This window comes from Papio anubis, chromosome 16, assembly GCF_008728515.1.
Source record: "Papio anubis isolate 15944 chromosome 16, Panubis1.0, whole genome shotgun sequence".
NCBI lineage: Eukaryota > Metazoa > Chordata > Mammalia > Primates > Cercopithecidae > Papio > Papio anubis.
In genome coordinates, this window is record NC_044991.1 from 5,099,962 (window position 1) to 5,117,722 (window position 17,761).

Here is a 17,761-nt window from a genome sequence, read left to right on the forward strand (position 1 = left end):
GCACTTCTCAGAGGGTGGGCATGGTGTTGAAAACGATGTGTGTAGGAAGCTGGGCCCCGCCCCAGAACCTTGAGGGGCAGGAGGAGCATTGAGACATCCTTGGGTGGGGTGAGGCAGGGGGGGCGGGAGGGGGGAAGATGTCCAATCCCTTAGCTGGTGGCAGACTCCTGAGCTGGCAGAGAGCCCTCTTCTTGAAAGACTGTCATGCACAGGCCATCAGGAGGATCACAAAGTTGTTTATTTCCCCACCTATAAGAAAAGATGGATGATGCAGAGTGCCGAGAAATCCCAGCCATTCCCCTGGTGAACGTACTGGAGCCCCACACGAGCCTAACAGGCTGCGTCTTTAGCAAGGGATTTTCCTCTATTTCAACAGAACTGCAATTTCCCTTCCAAGTGCTCCCCGCGGCATTCGGTCACGCTGCTTCTGGGGAGAATGTATCGTCTACTTCTGTGCTATTCTACAGCAGCCATGTCCTTAGAACACAGAAAATCTGATTGGCCAAAAAAAAAAAAAAAAAAAGTACCAAAATGTCAAATTTCATACAATCAGGGCAAGAATTGGTCTTCTTTTGGCATTTGGACTGGCTGCCCCCTAAAAAATGTCTTTCTTTCCTTGGCCCTTAGCAAGGCCCAGCCCAGAGGCAGAGAAAGGGGGCGACACTTAGCCTTTGCATTTAAAAATGAGCAAGGTTTTCAATCAAACAGTTGAGCAATTGGACTCATTTTTTAAACACCAAAAATACGTCAGATGGACTTACTCATCTGGCTCAGCTTAATACATATTGGCCTAATGCTACAAACAAATGCCTAACATTAAACAAGTCTGAGAGTACAAACAAGCACAGGCCACAGTCACTGGCAGCAATGATTTGGCCTGGAGGTGCACCCGTGGCTGTGATGCAGACCAGCCCTCAGAACCAGTACTCAGAGACGAAGATGTGGACGTTGACAACATTTCGGTGGGAGACCACGCCCCCGACCACATAGTTCATCTCCAGCTTCAGGATGGCATGAAATGGGCCCACGATGGGCCGTACCTGGCGCACAACACCTGCGGAGAGAGCAGAAGGTGTGCCGGAAGTTAGAAGGCACTGCAGCAATGTAGAGATCTGGGAAGTGGTTTCCCTCAAGGAGTTTCAGAGCTAGAAGGGGGCTTAGACCTCGTGGAGCCCCATTCTATGCCAGATGCTTGAGTCCCCTGAATAACATCCCCTTCCAAGTGGTCGCTTCAGGCTCTGCTCCCGCCTGCAGGGACTGGTGAAAGTGAACTCACTACTTGCTAAGACAGCCTTTCCATCACGCACTGCCCAACCCGGAGGAAAGCTGTGGGTGTGGGCTTGGAAACTGGATGGCTCTGGGGTCAATGCCAGCTTCTGAGCCCAGGTTTTCTGCTCTACCACCATTTACCTGACAGGTGTTTTTTTGTTTGTTTTGTTTTGTTTTGTTTTTGCGACGGAGTTTCACTCTTCTTGCCCAGGCTGGAGTGCAGTGGCGCAATCTCAGCTCACCGCAACTGCCACCTCCTGAGTTCAAGCCATTCTCCTGCCTCAGTCTCCCGAGTAGCTGGGATTACAGGCATGCACCACCATGCCTGGCTAATTTTGTATTTTTAGTAGAGACAGGGTTTCTCCATGTTGGTCAGGCTAGTCTCAAACTCCTGACCTCAGGTGATCCACCCGCTTCGGCCTCCCAAAGTGCTGGGATTACAGACATGAGCCACCACACCCGGCCTACCTGACAGGTTTTAAGGGAGCCTAGAAAAGGGCCTGGCATGGAGTGAGTGCCTGACAGAAATCTTTCTCCCTCCTTCCAACCCACTGTGCCCAGTTCTGACCCCTGAGAAGAAACGAAGCAGGTATATCCTCTCCCCTAGGACATCTGAGGATTGCAGTGGGCCTTGCATCCTTCTGCAGGCAGAGCATTCCCAGTTCCCCATGGGACATGCCTCTGGACCCCCTGCTGTGCATGCCTCTGTGGAGGGTGACACCTGAGCTCACTGTTCAGTGTTTGTGATAACATGGAAGCAAGAAGTGGCTGGAGTAACAGAGGATCAGCGCAGCAGTGGAGTCCCCAGGGCAGTCAAAACGAGGATGGGTGGTGGAGGGAGACTGGTATCAGTTCTGGGGAAACAGCTGGGGGTCACAGGGAGCTCTGCCTGTACCAGGGTAGGGACCGGGCAAACACTATGGCCAAAGGACAGGGCACAGACAAAGCTCAGCCACGCCAGGGAGGAAGAGGAGCAACCCCAGGCATTCTGCAGATTCCAGGGGAGCAAGAGAGTGGGTGCCACAAATCTTCCCCAGCCTGGGCCTGCCATCTCCATGGCCCCCGGCCAGGCCTGGCTGGCACTGCCTTCCCTCTGCAGGGCACCCAAAGGCTCACAGAGACTCTCCCATACTCTGTACGGGGTGAGAGTATGGGACAGTCTTCACTGCACTGTAGAGAGGCTGAGGCCCTTTTGAGGCCAAGGTTCCCCGGCAAGTCAATGGTGCCATGCCCCTGTGCTCCTGCACTGCACGATCCAGATGCCCAGCATCTGCCAAGGCATCAGCTCCAGCTGCGCAGGGCGGCCTTCCCGCCAGAGCAGAGCGCTCAGCAGATCCCCTTCGCATGCACACATGTGCTCAACAGGCACTGGGACAGTTCCCAGGGTTCCAGACATCACGAACAGGATGCTGGCTTCAAAGCTGCTGGAAGATCTAGGATGAAAGGTGCTGGAAGATCTAGGATGAAAGGTGCGCGCCATTCTCTGATGAAGGGTTTGCACTGTCCAGCGGGGGTGGGAATGGAGGTGGGGAGGGCTGGGGAGTCAGGACAGGTTTCTTGGAGGAGACACCCCTTTTGCAGAGGAAGCTGCACAAGCCAAGGCTGCAGGCTGCTCCCCAGTGTCTGTGGCCAAACAGGCAGACCTACGGGTGCTGACATTTGTGAATGAACCGCCAAGGCCCCTTATCTGTTCCACATGTTCTGACAGTAGGATTTGTTGAAAGTGGTGTGAAGGGTGCGGATGTGGGGTGACTACCTAACAACTGGTTCTCTGATCATACCATAGGCCAATTTCTATGGCCAATTTCAGGTACCACGTGGCATCACTGAAAGTGGACTCGTGGAGAGATGTGCGCAAGCAGCTGTCCAGAGCTGGTGTGAGCGGTGTGAACCGGTGTGAGCTGGCTCTGAGACACCTGCTTGGATGCTCTGTGAAGAGCAAATATGGAGCCTACAGCTTCACAACCACACATTGAGAAATAGCTACCGGCTGTTTGCCACAAACGGCTGATTCCAGGCTGGATTCTGTGAACAGTTCCTCTGCAGGCTTAGGAAACGTGCACGGGGACAGCCTATCTCCAGCTCTTGGTGCCCAGGACACAGCAAAGGTTCAGGGGAGAACTGAGAGGTCAGGAAGGCCTTCGGTACGAGTGGCTGGTTCCTGGTCAGGAACGTAAGTTCACGCTCAGAAGGGGAATCTGAGCGCAACGTTCCCTCTTTCGCTCTCTGGGCTTATGTTTCAAAAGTGAAAGGCCCAGCAGCTGGGGTGGAATTTCAGGCTGTTCCCTAAGCAAACACGGGCTTTAGCTCCGATGGAGAGATAAGCGCAGGCTTCTGCAGGCTGTCAGCACCCTTGCTCTGCCTGCTACGCGGTGATGACATGGCAGCTTTGTCCTGCCTGAAAGCCCATGAACATCTTCAGCTCCCGGCAAAAGACGTGGACTTGTCACCACCCTGGGCTTGCCAGCAGGCCCTGGTGACCGGGTCGCTCCCGCCCGCCCCTCCCTGCGCTCGGTCTGCCCATCAGGGTCAGTGTGGGCTCACGGGGCTGAACCCAAACACACCCCCGTGGATCCCCCGTATGTCATATTTTTCTCTCCCCCGGCCTGAGGCCACCAATGGCGCCCCCGCCGCCACAGTGACCTGCCAACCTTACTGGTTCTAGGTGCAGAGATGGTTCTTACCACCCTTCCTGGCATTCAGAGGTTTGGGGCTTGAAGGAGAAGGGCGAGAGGCTGGGTGAGCCTGTGAATCACTGTAGGGAGGAATGGCAGGCGCCGCCACAAACTACAGTCAGATACGTCTTTGTTTCAGCTGGGTGCGGTGGCTCACGCTTGTAATCCCAGCACGTTGGGAGGCTTAGGCGGGCAGATCACAAGCCCATGAGTTCAAGACTAGCCTGGGCAACGTGGCAAAACCCCGTTTCTACAAAAAATACAAAAATTAGCCAGGCATGGTGGTATGTGCTTGTAGTACCAGCTACTCAGGAGGCTGAGGTGGCAGGATTGTTTGAGCCCGGGAAGGTCAAGGTTGCAATGAGCCAAGATTGTGCCACTGCATTCTAGCCTGGGTGACAGAGCAAGACCCTGTCTCAAAAAAAAAGGGATCTGTTTCTGTTATTATATTTCTGTATATTATGTAGTTTCATATATGATACATAACTATTATACATATAAAACATATATTATAAAACACTAATATATTATTTAAAATATAAAGTATGTCAAATTTATATAAATGTATTTTAAATAGTTTAGATAAAGTGTATTTTACAAATTTATGTATAAATTTATATAATTATTATATATAATTATATTTACACATAAGTGTATTTATATGTAAATATAAATTATATATAATAATTATATGTAATAATTATATATAATAAATATATAATAAATTATATATAATAAACTATATAATAATTATATATAATAATTTATATATAATAATTATATATAATAATTTATATTTACATATAAATACACTTATGTGTAAATTATATATAAATATCTATATTTATTCATATAAAATGTTTATATTTACTCTAAAACTTATATATAAAATATAAGCATGATAAAATATGTAATAATACCATATTATTATGTTGATATATGTATACATGTATCTTAAATGTCTATATTTAAATACAGCATCCTGGCTGCATGTGGGATCGTTAATATTATCAGCAGGTCCGATGCACAGAGGGTCTGCGCACACGATGTGTGCCTGGCACTGGCTAAATAAGAATGTAGAGAAACCGAAGCTCTGTCCTCGGGGGTCAGTCTGGGACAGAGAAAGAAAGAAGAAAGTGCTCATGCAGTGAGCTCCATGTGGGACGGGGACCTGCCACAGACGTTCCAAATAGGCCCTTTGAGACCTGCAGGATACGAACTGACCTGGCTCCGTGGTAGGACCCCAGATGGGTTATTTGACCTTCCTGAGTCTCAATTTCCTCTTCTGTGAACAGGGATTAAAAACAGCAACTTTTGGCCAGGCGTAGTGGTTCATGCCTGTAATCCCAGCACTTTGGGAGGCCAAGGTGGGCGGATCACAAGGTCAAGAGATCGAGACCATCCTGGCTAACACAGAGAAACCCCGTCTCTACTAAAAATACAAAAAATTAGCCGGGCTTGGTGGCACATGCCTGTAATCCCAGCTACTCGGGAGGCTGAGGCAAGAGAATCACTTGAATACAGGAGGTGGAGCTTGCAGTGAGCTGAGATCACGCCATTGCACTCCAGCCTGGGCAACAGAACGAGACTCCGTCTCAAAAAAAAAAAAAAAAAAATCTAGCAACCTTCAAAATCAGAAACAAATCAAACTCGATGTCATCCTTTTTCTCTCTACTGAGAAATGGCGACTGGCTATCAAAAAGCATTCTGATATTTAAAGTGATCTGACTCCCAGTCAAAGCATGGCTGAATTCTTAGAAACATACAGCAGGTGTTAAGTATTTCTCTTGGACTGATTTATGAGAGGGAAGCCCTGAACGTATAGAAAATGGTTGTCCCTAAATACATCGCACCAGGGTACTTCATGAGGTTTTAGTCTCTACAAAGGCTGAAGACCGGAGCTCCAAGCTGATTGTAAACAGCTACATGGTGAAACAAGAACCAGGAAAGGAAGCAAATGACTGCGCTAGGGAAAAGGGTGCTGCGCAGGGGAAGGGAGGCACTAGGCTGAATCACTGCTGGTCAGATTCGGGGCCTGGATTTTCTCAGGTTCTTTGCATTTAACAAGTTATTACGGTAGAACAAATAGGAATGCTGCGAGGGTCAAACAACAGACTGTACGGGTGCACATAGCGGGCACTCAAGGAAAGTGCACCTCTTCCTGCCCTTCCCAGATCCGCTTCTCTATCCCTCCCCTCTGACCTGAAGTCCACATTGCATCTCCCAGTCTGTGCACAACCCCACTCAACCCAGGACCCCCTTTCCCAGGCCATGCCCTATCGGTGGACCTGCCCACAATCTTCCAGCCTAGCCACATTTTCCTAGCCTTTGGTTTGGGGAACAGGTTTCCTCCATCCCCAGGCTAGTTTGAGCATGACTTACACCTCCTTGCCCTCACCTCAACTGAACCCAGGCCAGTGGCCAGGGAGGACTTCATGAAAGAGGACTTAAACAGTTCAGCTGGTCCCTCCATTTTCCATGTCTTTATTCCACCTTTCCCTTTCCACCATCCATCCATCCACTATCCATCCCTATCCATCCATTTCCCACCACCAATCATCCACTCACCATGGAATCCATTCATCCATCCATTCCACCCTCTTCCATCTGTCATCCACCCCACTCCATCCATCCATCTATCCACCAATCCGTCTTTCCATCCACTCACCCATCCATTTATCCATCCACCTATCCATCCATCCATCCATCATCCATCCATCCATCCATCCAGCTATCCATTCATCCATCCATCCATCCATCCATCCATCCCATGTCCAATTATTGTCTAATAAATACCATTTCGCCATCCACTCCTTGCATCCATCCATCCACCCATCCATCCATCCATTCATCCATCCATCCACCCACCCAACCATCCACTCACCCATCCATCTATCCATTCACCCACTCATCAACCCAACCATCCATCCATCCATCTATCCACCAATCCGTCCACTCACCTACCCATGGATCCAACCATCCATCCATTCACCCACCCCTCAACCCATCTGTCCATCCACCCACTCACCCACCCATGAATCCATCCACCCATCCATTAAAGGCTACCCACCCATGGATCCACCCATCCATCCATTAGAGACTACTCTGCATAGAAGAGCTTTAAACAGGAAGCTTTAAATTGGGTTTTGAGGCATAAATCGGAGTCAACGAAGCAGGAAGGACATGTGCAAAGCCCAAAAATATGAAGGTTCAGGCCAGTTCTGGGAACAGTAACAATCTTGGGGAGAGGCAGGCAGATGAAGCTGAGCCATGTGCCTCATCTGGTGCGGGACTGCCCTAGGACCTCACTTTGTCAGTCTCAGAGAACCAAGTAACTGGGTCATCTCCTGGCTGCCTCCCCATCACCAATTCTATACCACTGTTCTTTCAGAACCACCACCAACTTCTCTATCACAGGAGGCAAGGGAAGGAGGAAGAAGTAGCAAGGAACACTCACTGCCCATATGCAGCATCGCTAACATGAGAGAGCTGCCACCAGGGGCCCAGTTCCATCTATCCATTTGATCCTACAGACTCTACTTTGCCATGTCTCATGTGCCAGACACTGAGACCAGCTGGACTGCTTCATAGAAGTCTTCATAGATGTCTTCTCTGGGTCCCCTGTGTCACCTGGCACCTGGTCTCTTTCCGCTACAACACTGCATCTGCTTATTGCAGGGGATGCTCACAGCCGGCCTGCCTGTTCAGGGATAGGGTCAGCTCATTTCTGCCCCACCAACCCCAACCCAGGCCCTGCCAGGCCCATGGCAGGCCTTCTGCCACGATCACATTGTAAGATGACGGCAGAAGAAGAAGAAAAGAGAGTGAAGGAAGAAGGAGGAAGGAAGATCAGTCCCTGAAGCCTCACAATCTAGGAACGAAGGCAACACTTTGTCCTGAAGGAAAGGGGAGCCACTGAAGGCTCCAGGCGAGAGCTGTTTCGTTGGAAGGACCACCCCAGCAGTAAAAGGCAGGACAAAGAGGTGCATTTTCATCACGCCTGGCTTGTCTGTCTTACCTGCAGGGGTGTTTGCCTCCCACCTTTCCGAAGCCCCAGAAAGAAAAAAAGGCCACGGTGCTGAGTTCAATTGTGTTAATCTTCCAAATCCTCATCCCTGGCATTTCTGCTTCAGGTCTCAGACGCTGCTGGTATCCCTTGGCGTGTCTGTGCCTCTTAAAGATATAATTAAGCAGTTTTTTTTCCCCCGTTGAAAAATGTAGGTCCCCTCGGGCGCTTCACTTTCATGTCTTGGCTCTGCTTTGTAAGTTGCAGCTGATGTGCTGGGGATCCAGGCTCCTGAACACGAAATGCTTAGGTCCAGTGAGGAGACCTTCGCTGCCTCTTGGGCTCTGTGGTCCACATTCTCTGCCCCACCTGGAAGGCATCTTTCAGCTCTGCTATTTGACGTTGCACTTGATTGCCTCTCCATTGTTTGAAATGATGACAGTCAGTGGCGGCGGGGTGGGGTGGGGGGCGGTGTCTCTCTGCCTGAGTCCCATGTCCCTGACTCTAGACACCAGTCTATAAACAGACCTAGAGTTACAGCCTCGAGTTCCTAGGTGGCTCTGCACTGACCAGCTGTGTGACCTTGTGCAAGTCATCTTCCCTTCTAAAGAGCAGCCTCCAACATGAGGCTTGTGATTCTAGCTGACAAAGTGTAATGGAGCGTACAGGGCTGTCAAAGAACATTTTAGCAAACGAGATGATGAGTCAAGAGACGGTACAATATCTCATACCAGTGGAAATTAACTGTGGCCACCATGTGGGGCCAGCCATGAGCAGAAAGGAAGGGAAGTGTAGGGCTATGTGGACAAGGTGCTGGAACAGAGAGGCCAGGAGCTCAGAGGAGACCCAAGCAGGCTTGCCCATCACAAGCACCATGGGCAGCCGTGGTGCAAACAATCACCAGGCCTCAGTAATTCACCCCAAGAGGCTCCACAGTTCCTGTAGGCGAGGATGAGCAGCATAGACCAACAGCAAAGAGGAAACGTTGAGAACACGTTGGGCCGGGCCTGTCATCCCAGCACTTTGGGAGGCCAAGGAGGGTGGATCATCTGAGGTCAGGAGTTCGAGACCAGCCTGGCCAACATGGCAAAACCCTGTCTCTACTAAAAATACAAAAAGTAGCTGGGCATGGTGGTGGGCGCCTATAATCCCAGCTTCTCGGGAGGCTGAGGCAGGAGAATCACCTGAACATGGGAGGTAGAGGTTGCAGTGAGCCAAGATCACACCACTGCACTCCAGCCTAGGTGACTGAGTGAGATTCTGTCTCAAAAAAGAAAAAAAACAAAAAAACAAAAAAAAGCATGTGGAAATACTGTCAGCACTCACAAAGCCACCAACTAGAGTGTGGATGGGCTGGAAAGAGGCCACACAGCAGGGGACATGGGAGGAGACAGAGAGACCCTACGTGCCCACAGCCGCATTCAGCCCCCATCGCAGTTAGTGATGAGACATGGTCGCCCTCCTTTTCCTGGGGAGAAAAATGAGGCTCTACGGGTAGCACCTTCCAGATCACGGAGCAAACAGGCCACAGGTTTCCGTCCGGCTGGGACTGACCTCAGAGCCCAGATCTTCCCATCCCACTGTATCTCCTTCCTCCTATCTGCAAAATGACGTGGAGGACACTTCCTGACTGTACTGCCCTTAGCAGAGTTGTAAACACACGGCAAAAACAGCAGAAAGCACTTAGAGAGAATCGCATGAGGAGCTGGTGGTGCAGTCGAAACCTGGTCTTCTCTGCTTGCCTGAGAAACGCCGTAAAAGCGGGGAAGCAAGGGGGACAGGTGTCTGGGCTGCATATTTAAAATACCAAGTGTCAGTCAACATGTCTCAGCAAAACTCATCATCCGTATTTCTTGATTGTTATAAATGTGCTCCTTCCGCAGGTCTCCCGTGAGCTACATCAGACAGTTTGGAGGGACAGCTGCAGGTAGCTGAAAGAAAGAGACAGCTCCCAGGGTGCACCTTTCCCCTCGGGGAGAAATATGAAGGGAAATGTCAGCTTTGGACTAAAGCTCTTCAGCCTTCGCCTGTGACGTGGGAGCTAACATTTCTGCAGTGCTTCGTCATCACAGAGCTCACTCACATCGACTGTCTCTCCCCTCATCGCAAACGCAGGCGGCGGGGGCCCACAGGGGACAAAATCTGGCTCTGTGTGGTTACGTGAGTTGCTGACAGTCACACAGCCAGCAAGCAGTAAACCAGAACTGGAGCCCAGGCCCTGGGCCACTGCCCCTTCCACCAAGCTGTGTGGCCTTGCTAAAGGGAGACAAGGTCTGGGAGAGTTCTGGAAGGATCTGCTGTCTGAGGCACCTCCTTTTAGGAGAAATGAACATGGGACTGAGACAAGCGGGATAAGAAAGCATTTCCCCTCCCTCTGTGTGTCTCCTGCGCCAACCTCAGCCTCCATCCACCTACTTGCTGGGTGGGGTCCTCCTGGGCCCCAGACCCAAACTTGTCAGTCCACTCCAATCTCTGCAGACGCCTCTCCCAGACGGACAATTCAAACCCAAGCACACCGAACACTGACCCACGCTCCTCCCCTAAACCCACTTCCCTTCCTCCCCTACCCCCACCCTCCAGGCAGCTACCCCCAAGCCAGGAATTTGGAGTCGCCCTTGACAGGCCCCTTGCTCCCATCCCTCAGGTTAAACCATCACTGAGGCCAATGGATTCTATTCTCAAAGGTCTCTAGACTCTCCTCCCTTCTCTCCCCACAATCCCACCCGGCCTTAGTTCCGGCCTCATCGCATCTACCTGAATACGTGTACCACCTTCCTTTTCACCCCTCCCATGCCCCTTCCCACCGTGCTCAGAGCCGGGAGGCAAATCCAACCATGGGGCCCGCTGTGGCTGTGCAGGGGGCTCTTCTCACCCTCCACCCTACCCCCACCCGGGCTCACAGCAGGTGAGACGCACCTTGCTGAGGCCCATGGCCCCGTCCAGCCCAGCTCTCAGCACACTGCCCCAGCCACACTGAATCCCTCGCAATCCCCCAAGGTGAGGGGGCCACGAAGGGCAGGATGAGTTCAAGTCTTGCCAACTTGACTCAAAGACCTGGGCACACCAGAGGGGCCAAGTCCTGCCCTCTGCCTTCCGGGAGTGAAGGCTACTCTGCCTCCTTCTACAGACACAATGAAGGTCTGGAGGGAGGGAGGGGAAGACAGGCCGGCCTGGCGGGCAGCCCTTGAGTGCAGAGAGGGGGTCCTGAGCCCCACACCTGCAAGTCAGAGCAGAGCCCTCTCTTCTCTGTTTATCTGACAAGCACGGAGCGCTTGCTGTGGGTGGTTGCAGCGTTGGGTGCTGGGGTTACCAACATCGCCCGGCCCTGGTCTGGCTCTTCACCGGCTCTCAGCCGCTGGGAGAGCAGGCACAGGGGATTGGGGCCACAGAGGCTGATAAAGGTAAGCAAAGCTCCTTTGGGAGAGCTTCGGAGAAATACGCACCCCAAATCAGGTACTGGTGCTCACGGAAGCTTCCCCAAGGGGTTAACCTTGAACTGACTGAAGAACGAGGTGCCCAGCAAGGAAAAGGTGGTGGGAGGGTGCTCTGCGGGGAGGGTGGAGAGACACGAGGCCGCTTGGTGCTCTCAGTTTCCCTGAGCAGATGAGTAAAGGAGGGAGGGCGAGGGGAGAGGCTGAGGAGAGGGGCAAGCCAGCCATGCCCCTTCTCGCTCCTGGAGCCATGGGAGCTACTGCTGGAGTTCAGCAAGGAGGGGACAGGTGAGGTTGGCGGAGAACCATCACTTTCTTCTCCTTTTCTCCTGAGAGGCCCCATGAATGAGCCAATTCAGGGCAGAAAGGGGCCCCCTGCTGCAGGGCCACGGCGCAGAGCCCCCCAGGCTGGAGCAAGACCATGTCCCCAATGTCCCTTTTCCAGGCTGTCATCCCAGAGGCTCGCCAATCTTCAGAAAGATGACTGTCTGCACTGCCACACACTGAACACTGATGGTACACCTACGCTATGGACCATGCTCCACGTTGTCAGGATGCAGAGGTGACAGCTGAGATTTCAGGACCGGGTCAGGCCTCACAGAGTAGAACTCTGCCCTCTCCGAGGTTGTTGGGGAAAGTCATGACAGCAGGAACCCCACAGAGTCCCAACACGATGTGCACATTCCTAAGTCATGTCACCTGAGCCTGGAAGCTCCTGTGTGCCTCAGTTTCATCTGGAAAATGGGGATAATGATCTACAGGGTTGCTATGAGGAGCAAGTTATATATACACACACATACATGCCCAGAAGGGTGCCTGGCACACCACAAGGGCCACACAGGGTTTGCTGTTAACTGAAGGACCGTGATAGCTGGGGTTCTAGCCTTGACCACAGACGGAACGTTCCTAGCAGAGTCCGCCTGGAAACACCTGACATCCGCCCCACCCCCACCCTGCCCTGTGCTGGCTGGGTAATGGCAGGCACTGAGGTCCTTTCACAGATTTAAAGACAGTCAGGAAAGACAGTCAGGAGAGGCCGTCAAAAGATTCATACCATCATCATTCTTGTTTTTTTTTTTTTTTTTTTTTTTTGCTAATTTTGCACAACATGCCTTTCCTGCTGTTTGGCTAAAACATTTTATTTTTTAAAAAGAATAATTTATGAATGTGCCCAGTGATATTAAAAGCTTTTCAGAAGGTGCAGACCAGCAGCCTAAGAGGGTCACAAATCATTCCTGTGGGAGGCTCTGGAGACTAAGAGGCTGCTCCCAGCTCCTTTTAACCCCTTGGTGACTCTGGAAGTCAGCAGGTGTGTGGGATCCTGCGGCCAGTGATGGGCACCTGCCGGGGGCTGGGTTGGGGTGACCCCAATGGGTGCATCTGTTCTGTGTGTGTAAGAAACAAGGACACACAGGGTGACAGAGGGCAGCCTTGCACGAATGAACCCCTGGAGGCGCTTCCGCCCAGGAATCGTTCGGTGGAATCGAAAGTCAAGCAGAAAAACTCCCAGTGCCACAGCTGCTGGTGTTTCCCTGTTTACGACACCCCTCCCCCGGCACAAGCACAGCAGACTTTCTAGAAGGAGTTCCCCAGGCACGGCCACTCTGGCGCTCTGCCATTCCCTCTGCCCGGAGCCCTCTTCCTCCAGATCTCTGTATGGGCCACTTCCTCAGCTCCTGAGTCTTTGACAAACGTCACTGACCACCAGATTTAAAGCTGTACCGCCATGCTGCACCCCGCCTCCCCATCCCCTTCCCCTGCTCTGCACAGCCCTCACTACCATCTGACCGTGTCTATATTATGCTTGTTTCTCATCTGCTCCTACCCTCTGGAATAAAAAGTGTATGAGGTAGGCATTCATGTCTGCCTTAGTCACTGCTGCATTCCTCAGAGCAGGGCCTGCCCCCGGGGATACACACATTACTTGTTGGGAGAATGAATATGAGGAGAGTTGCAAAAGGGGTTCATCCAGGGCCGCAGGAGCACAAAAGAAGGAGCTGCACACTCTGCATGTGGAGGGCATCCAAGAGGAGGTGACAGCTGACATGGGCTTTGAGGGATGAATAGGAGTTCACCAAGAGGAGAAGGAAGTGAATGTCATGGCTATAGTCCAGGAGAGGGGAGAGGCCATGGAATATTTGGGATCTGAGGCATGGGCTGGAGTGGCTGAAGCAGAGTGGAGGGAAGAGGAAGGAGTAAGATGCAAGTGGCTCTGCAGAGCCAGAGGGCCAGTGGGCGGATCCGGGTGCTTCTCTCCAGCCTGGAGCCCAGGCACCCCTGAGCGCTGAGCCCCCAGGGGTAAGCCCCACTCTAAGAGATGCAGCAGTAACCAGAACTGGCAGACAAGCACAAATTCCCTACCTTGTACACTTTTTATTCTGGAGGGTGGGAGCAGGCGAGGGAGATGGGAAGCTCTGGGCTGAGGACATCTCTCTGGCCAGGCAGCAGGGATGGATGTGAAAAGTGGGGCTTAGAACACAGCAGTCACAGCAACACAGGCTGTGGGTTTGGGAGTGGGTCCACGCCTTCCAGCACCAGGAACCAGTGGCCAGGCACATTTCGCTGTGATACGCACGCGGATTACGAGAAGGGAGATAATCTAGTCAGGCTCTGTGATGTGCTCGTGACTCTCACATCCCGGTGACGACATCTGGGAGGCGGGGTACCTGCAGGTCTGAGAAGCAGCCCACATGCCTCGCAGGAGTCCCCCAGAAGCTTACAAGAGCAGCAGCACATCAAGGTCCCAGAATAGGGACCTATGTCCCTGCACTGTCCCTAGACCCTGTCCACATGGCCTGGCCCAGCCCTGCCTACTGGCTCCCGATGCTGTGGTTGGCCTGATGTCACCCACCATCAGGCATCACTGGGACACCATCCTGCCTGGGCCCTTGGGCTGACTGCAGGGTGAGCGGATGCCACCCTTGCCCCGCTCCAGGCCCTCCTCTACTCCTTCCGAAACACCTGCTTATCCCCCACCACCTTTCACCTGCCCAGCGTGCAGCCCTGTCTTCCCGCCCCTGACGGCTCAGGCATGTGTCCGTGGGGACCAAGCAGGCACAGAGGATGGAAATTCTCAGATGCCCGCCAGGTGCTAAGTCTTCCAGCCCAAACCTTGATGAGCACCACTGCCTTTGTGCAAGGCAGGTGTCTCAAGTTTGGCTTCCTTCCACCCTCCCGCTGGGGCCATGATGGTCCCGTCCAGGGTGACACTGCAGATGTGGAGCTGTGTCATCTCCCAACCTCTTTGGCTGCATCGTCTCACCTGAGCTGCACCAAAAAGGCCTGTAGAGAGGGGTGTAGCTGACCCCTGGGGGTTCAGCGGAGCAAGATGGCCCCCTCTCCCCACCACGCTGTCTCCTCCTGCAGGGGCGGCCATGGCAGGGTGTGCTGAGCAGGTTGTACCCCGCCAACCCTTCCTAGCCAGGTCCTGGGCTGGAAAACCAATCAGGGGTGTGGAGTGCGGCACTCATGTGGACAGAGCGTCTCCTGGGGCTGAGGCCTAGAGCTCTGAATGAATGCTGTCCGTGTCACTGCAGGTCCAGCCCAGGCCGTCCGGGAGCCACCCACAGCAGGGAGGTTTCCGGGACTGGTCCCTGGGTCCCCCCGTGTGTCTCACTGATGTAGGCTCAAAAGCAGAGGCTGTGCTCCATTCAACACAACCAAGCCCTCTGAGGAGTCTGGCCTGAGCCCAGGAGCTGCTGCGGGGACGGTCACTAGCTTCGTGACGGGGGTGACTTCTGAGAGTTTTGGTCTCTGGGGAATTGGGGGTTGATAACCTCAAGGAGGGATAACAGCAGCTGTTTCAGAGGGGCTATGCGCAGTCGTGCAGGGCACGGGGCCTGATGCCCCAGAGCCCACCTCTGCTCCATGGGGTCATGACATAGGGAGCAGAAAAGGTGTGTGTTCTCCTTTCATCTCCCAGTCTCTGAGAGACCCTCCTCCCCATGCCCTTCACCTCCTGGAACCCTTGGCGACACCCCCAGCTCAAGATGGAGTCAGGCCGCAGCTGATCCCAGCCCGGAGGAGGCTGGGCCCAGCACCCTGGGAAAGAACTTGGCTGCCGGCCAGGGTGTGGCCCCCGGGGTGACAGGGCTGTGCCTCCCAGAAAAGAGAAAGCGCCTAATCCCTGGGATTTGCCGTGAAAGCCAGGACAGGGCAATCACTCATCGTCAGGCAGGGACGGCTGCGCTGTTGTTTTTAGGTGGAATTTCTGAATCTCATTTGTAATGTGTACTGATCCCGGGCCAAACTCTCCACATGGGTTGCAGGATGCGGTCAGCAGCGCACATTTAACCCCTTAAGAGGTAATAATTCTAACGAGGTGATCTGGGCCCTGCTGGCTGGGACACTGGATGGTCTCAAGCCTTGACTGAGGCCTTGCCTGGCCAGGGGGAGAGGTACAGGTAGGGAGATATCTTCACTCACAAGCCCTTGTACTGGGGCTGCTGCATACAGTTGAGCAGGTTGTGCGCTGCAAATAGACTCACCGGTGAATGGTGCTCCCTAGGTTTTGCAGTGCACAACACATTCAACTGTACATAGCAGCCCTGCCACATACCACTTCTCTCTCCCTCTGAGACATAAACAGGGATGACACCCACCCCTAAACCACAAGCACTTTCAGCTGTGGGAACTCTGGCAGGATGCTATGGATGCTGGTGGGGAGCTTCTCAAAAGCAGGATGCGAAGTTGGGATGTAGATTTGTTCTCCAGTACCCAGTGCAGGGCCTGGCATGGAAGAGTACCCCAGGATGTTCTTGTTGAATGAATATGATAATTCAAGGATGATAGGACTTCGGAGGCCTGCTTGCTGACCTGCTTCCGGCCAGGCCAGCCTCACCAGCCCAGGCCGTGAGATCTGCCTATTAAATAGGTCCTGGGCAGTTGGAGCCACTTCGGGCTGGACGGTCCTGGCCCTGTCCCATGATCCTTGCTGTGGCCTGTTGTCCCCTAAGGAGGCTCCGGGCTCCCACCAGTCCTCCAGTTCCAAACTGCTTCCTCCCAGCGGCTCACTTATCCTCCAGACTAGACCACTCTTACGTTAAAATAGGTACAAACAACAGTCCTTATTACCCTGCAAGGCAAATATTATCATGGCGATTTTACTGAGAAGAAAGCTGAGGCTCAGACAGGTTATGAAACCTGCCTAAAGTCACAAAGCCGGAAACAGAGAACAAAGCCGCAAGCCCAGGGCAGTCTGCCGCGGCCACACCGACTCAATCACGCTTTGCCTAAAAGGGGTCACCGAAGCCATTGCTATTTTTCAAACGGTAAACTTGAAATTGGGTAATAATCCTTATACACCCACAGATGGAATTTAAAGTGCGATTTCCAAACATAAACCGTGGTAGTTCCCTTTAAGCGGGGGTGTGAGTGCTGCAGGAGCGTGTTGACACGCTGGCCAAACTCAGAGGCTCCCACGACCCAGCACAGACAATGCGGGAAAGCGGCTGTCAAGTTCACTTTCACGGAAAAGCCTGGGTGTCGTGCCGGCTTCTCATTCCACGTCGCCTCGGCATGCATTCTGAATATGCGCTTAACTCTCACACCAGAGCAGGGTTCAGTCACCCTTGCTACGGGTTCCAGTTCTCCACCTCCTCCCAGTTCCTCAAGGCGGCTGACCCAGATGACTGCCTTACACCACCACCTCCTGGGGGCCCCTGCCTTATGGGACAGCTGGATACAACCCAAAGACCCTCGCACCTACCCCAACGGTACAGGTCTATGCAGCAGTGACTCCCATCCGCCACCGCATGACCTCAGGAAACTCCTGCCTGCTCCAAGCCCCCCAGTTGGAATTCCTCACGGGAAACCTGCCTGGATAACACCCTGGACCCCAGTAAAGGCTTTGGTCCCACAGGTCTCTCTCTGTCTCTCTCTCTCATTCTCTCTTTCTCATGCTGCAGGCGCTTCCCCTTTCCACTGGCCCTGCAAGGGGTGCTCCCCACCTCTCTAGGCCCTGAGAGTAACGAGCTGCTTGTTACTTCCTGTGTTGATTGCGCTGTCTTCTCTGCGTCTCACCTGACTGGTACACCAAAACCCAGCTTCCTTCCTGATCAGGGCTAGAATGTACAGCCACTCTCAAGACAGACAGCAAGGCCAAATTAGGAAGAACTGATATTTACAAAACATTTAGGTTTCCATCAGCATTTACATCCTGTGCACCCACTGTGTGCCAGGCACGGCTGGGAGCTTTCACATACATCATTTCATCTGATTCCATTAATGAGATGCAGCGTCTCCAATGAGGGCATTTCCTTCCTAAATGTAATATAGGTGACCATGTCTAAGGTGAGCAGCTGGTCATCCACCCTTCGATCGTGTGGCCTTCATCGCTGCCACGCTGCTTGGCTGGCCTTGCCGCTCCCAGGAGCTGAGGA

General features: G+C 52.8%; 1 protein-coding gene across 1 annotated transcript in view; it reads right to left on the bottom strand.

Annotated features, from left to right (window-relative positions):
* Positions 1-216: 216 nt before the first annotated feature.
* Positions 217-17,761, bottom strand: part of FBLN1 (fibulin 1) — a 98,393-nt gene continuing 80,848 nt past the window's right edge. The window contains exon 17 of the mRNA XM_031656193.1: positions 217-1,054. Coding sequence (XP_031512053.1) covers positions 915-1,054 — 140 coding nt within the window. The 3' untranslated portion in view covers positions 217-914. The remainder of the gene's footprint in view (positions 1,055-17,761) is intronic.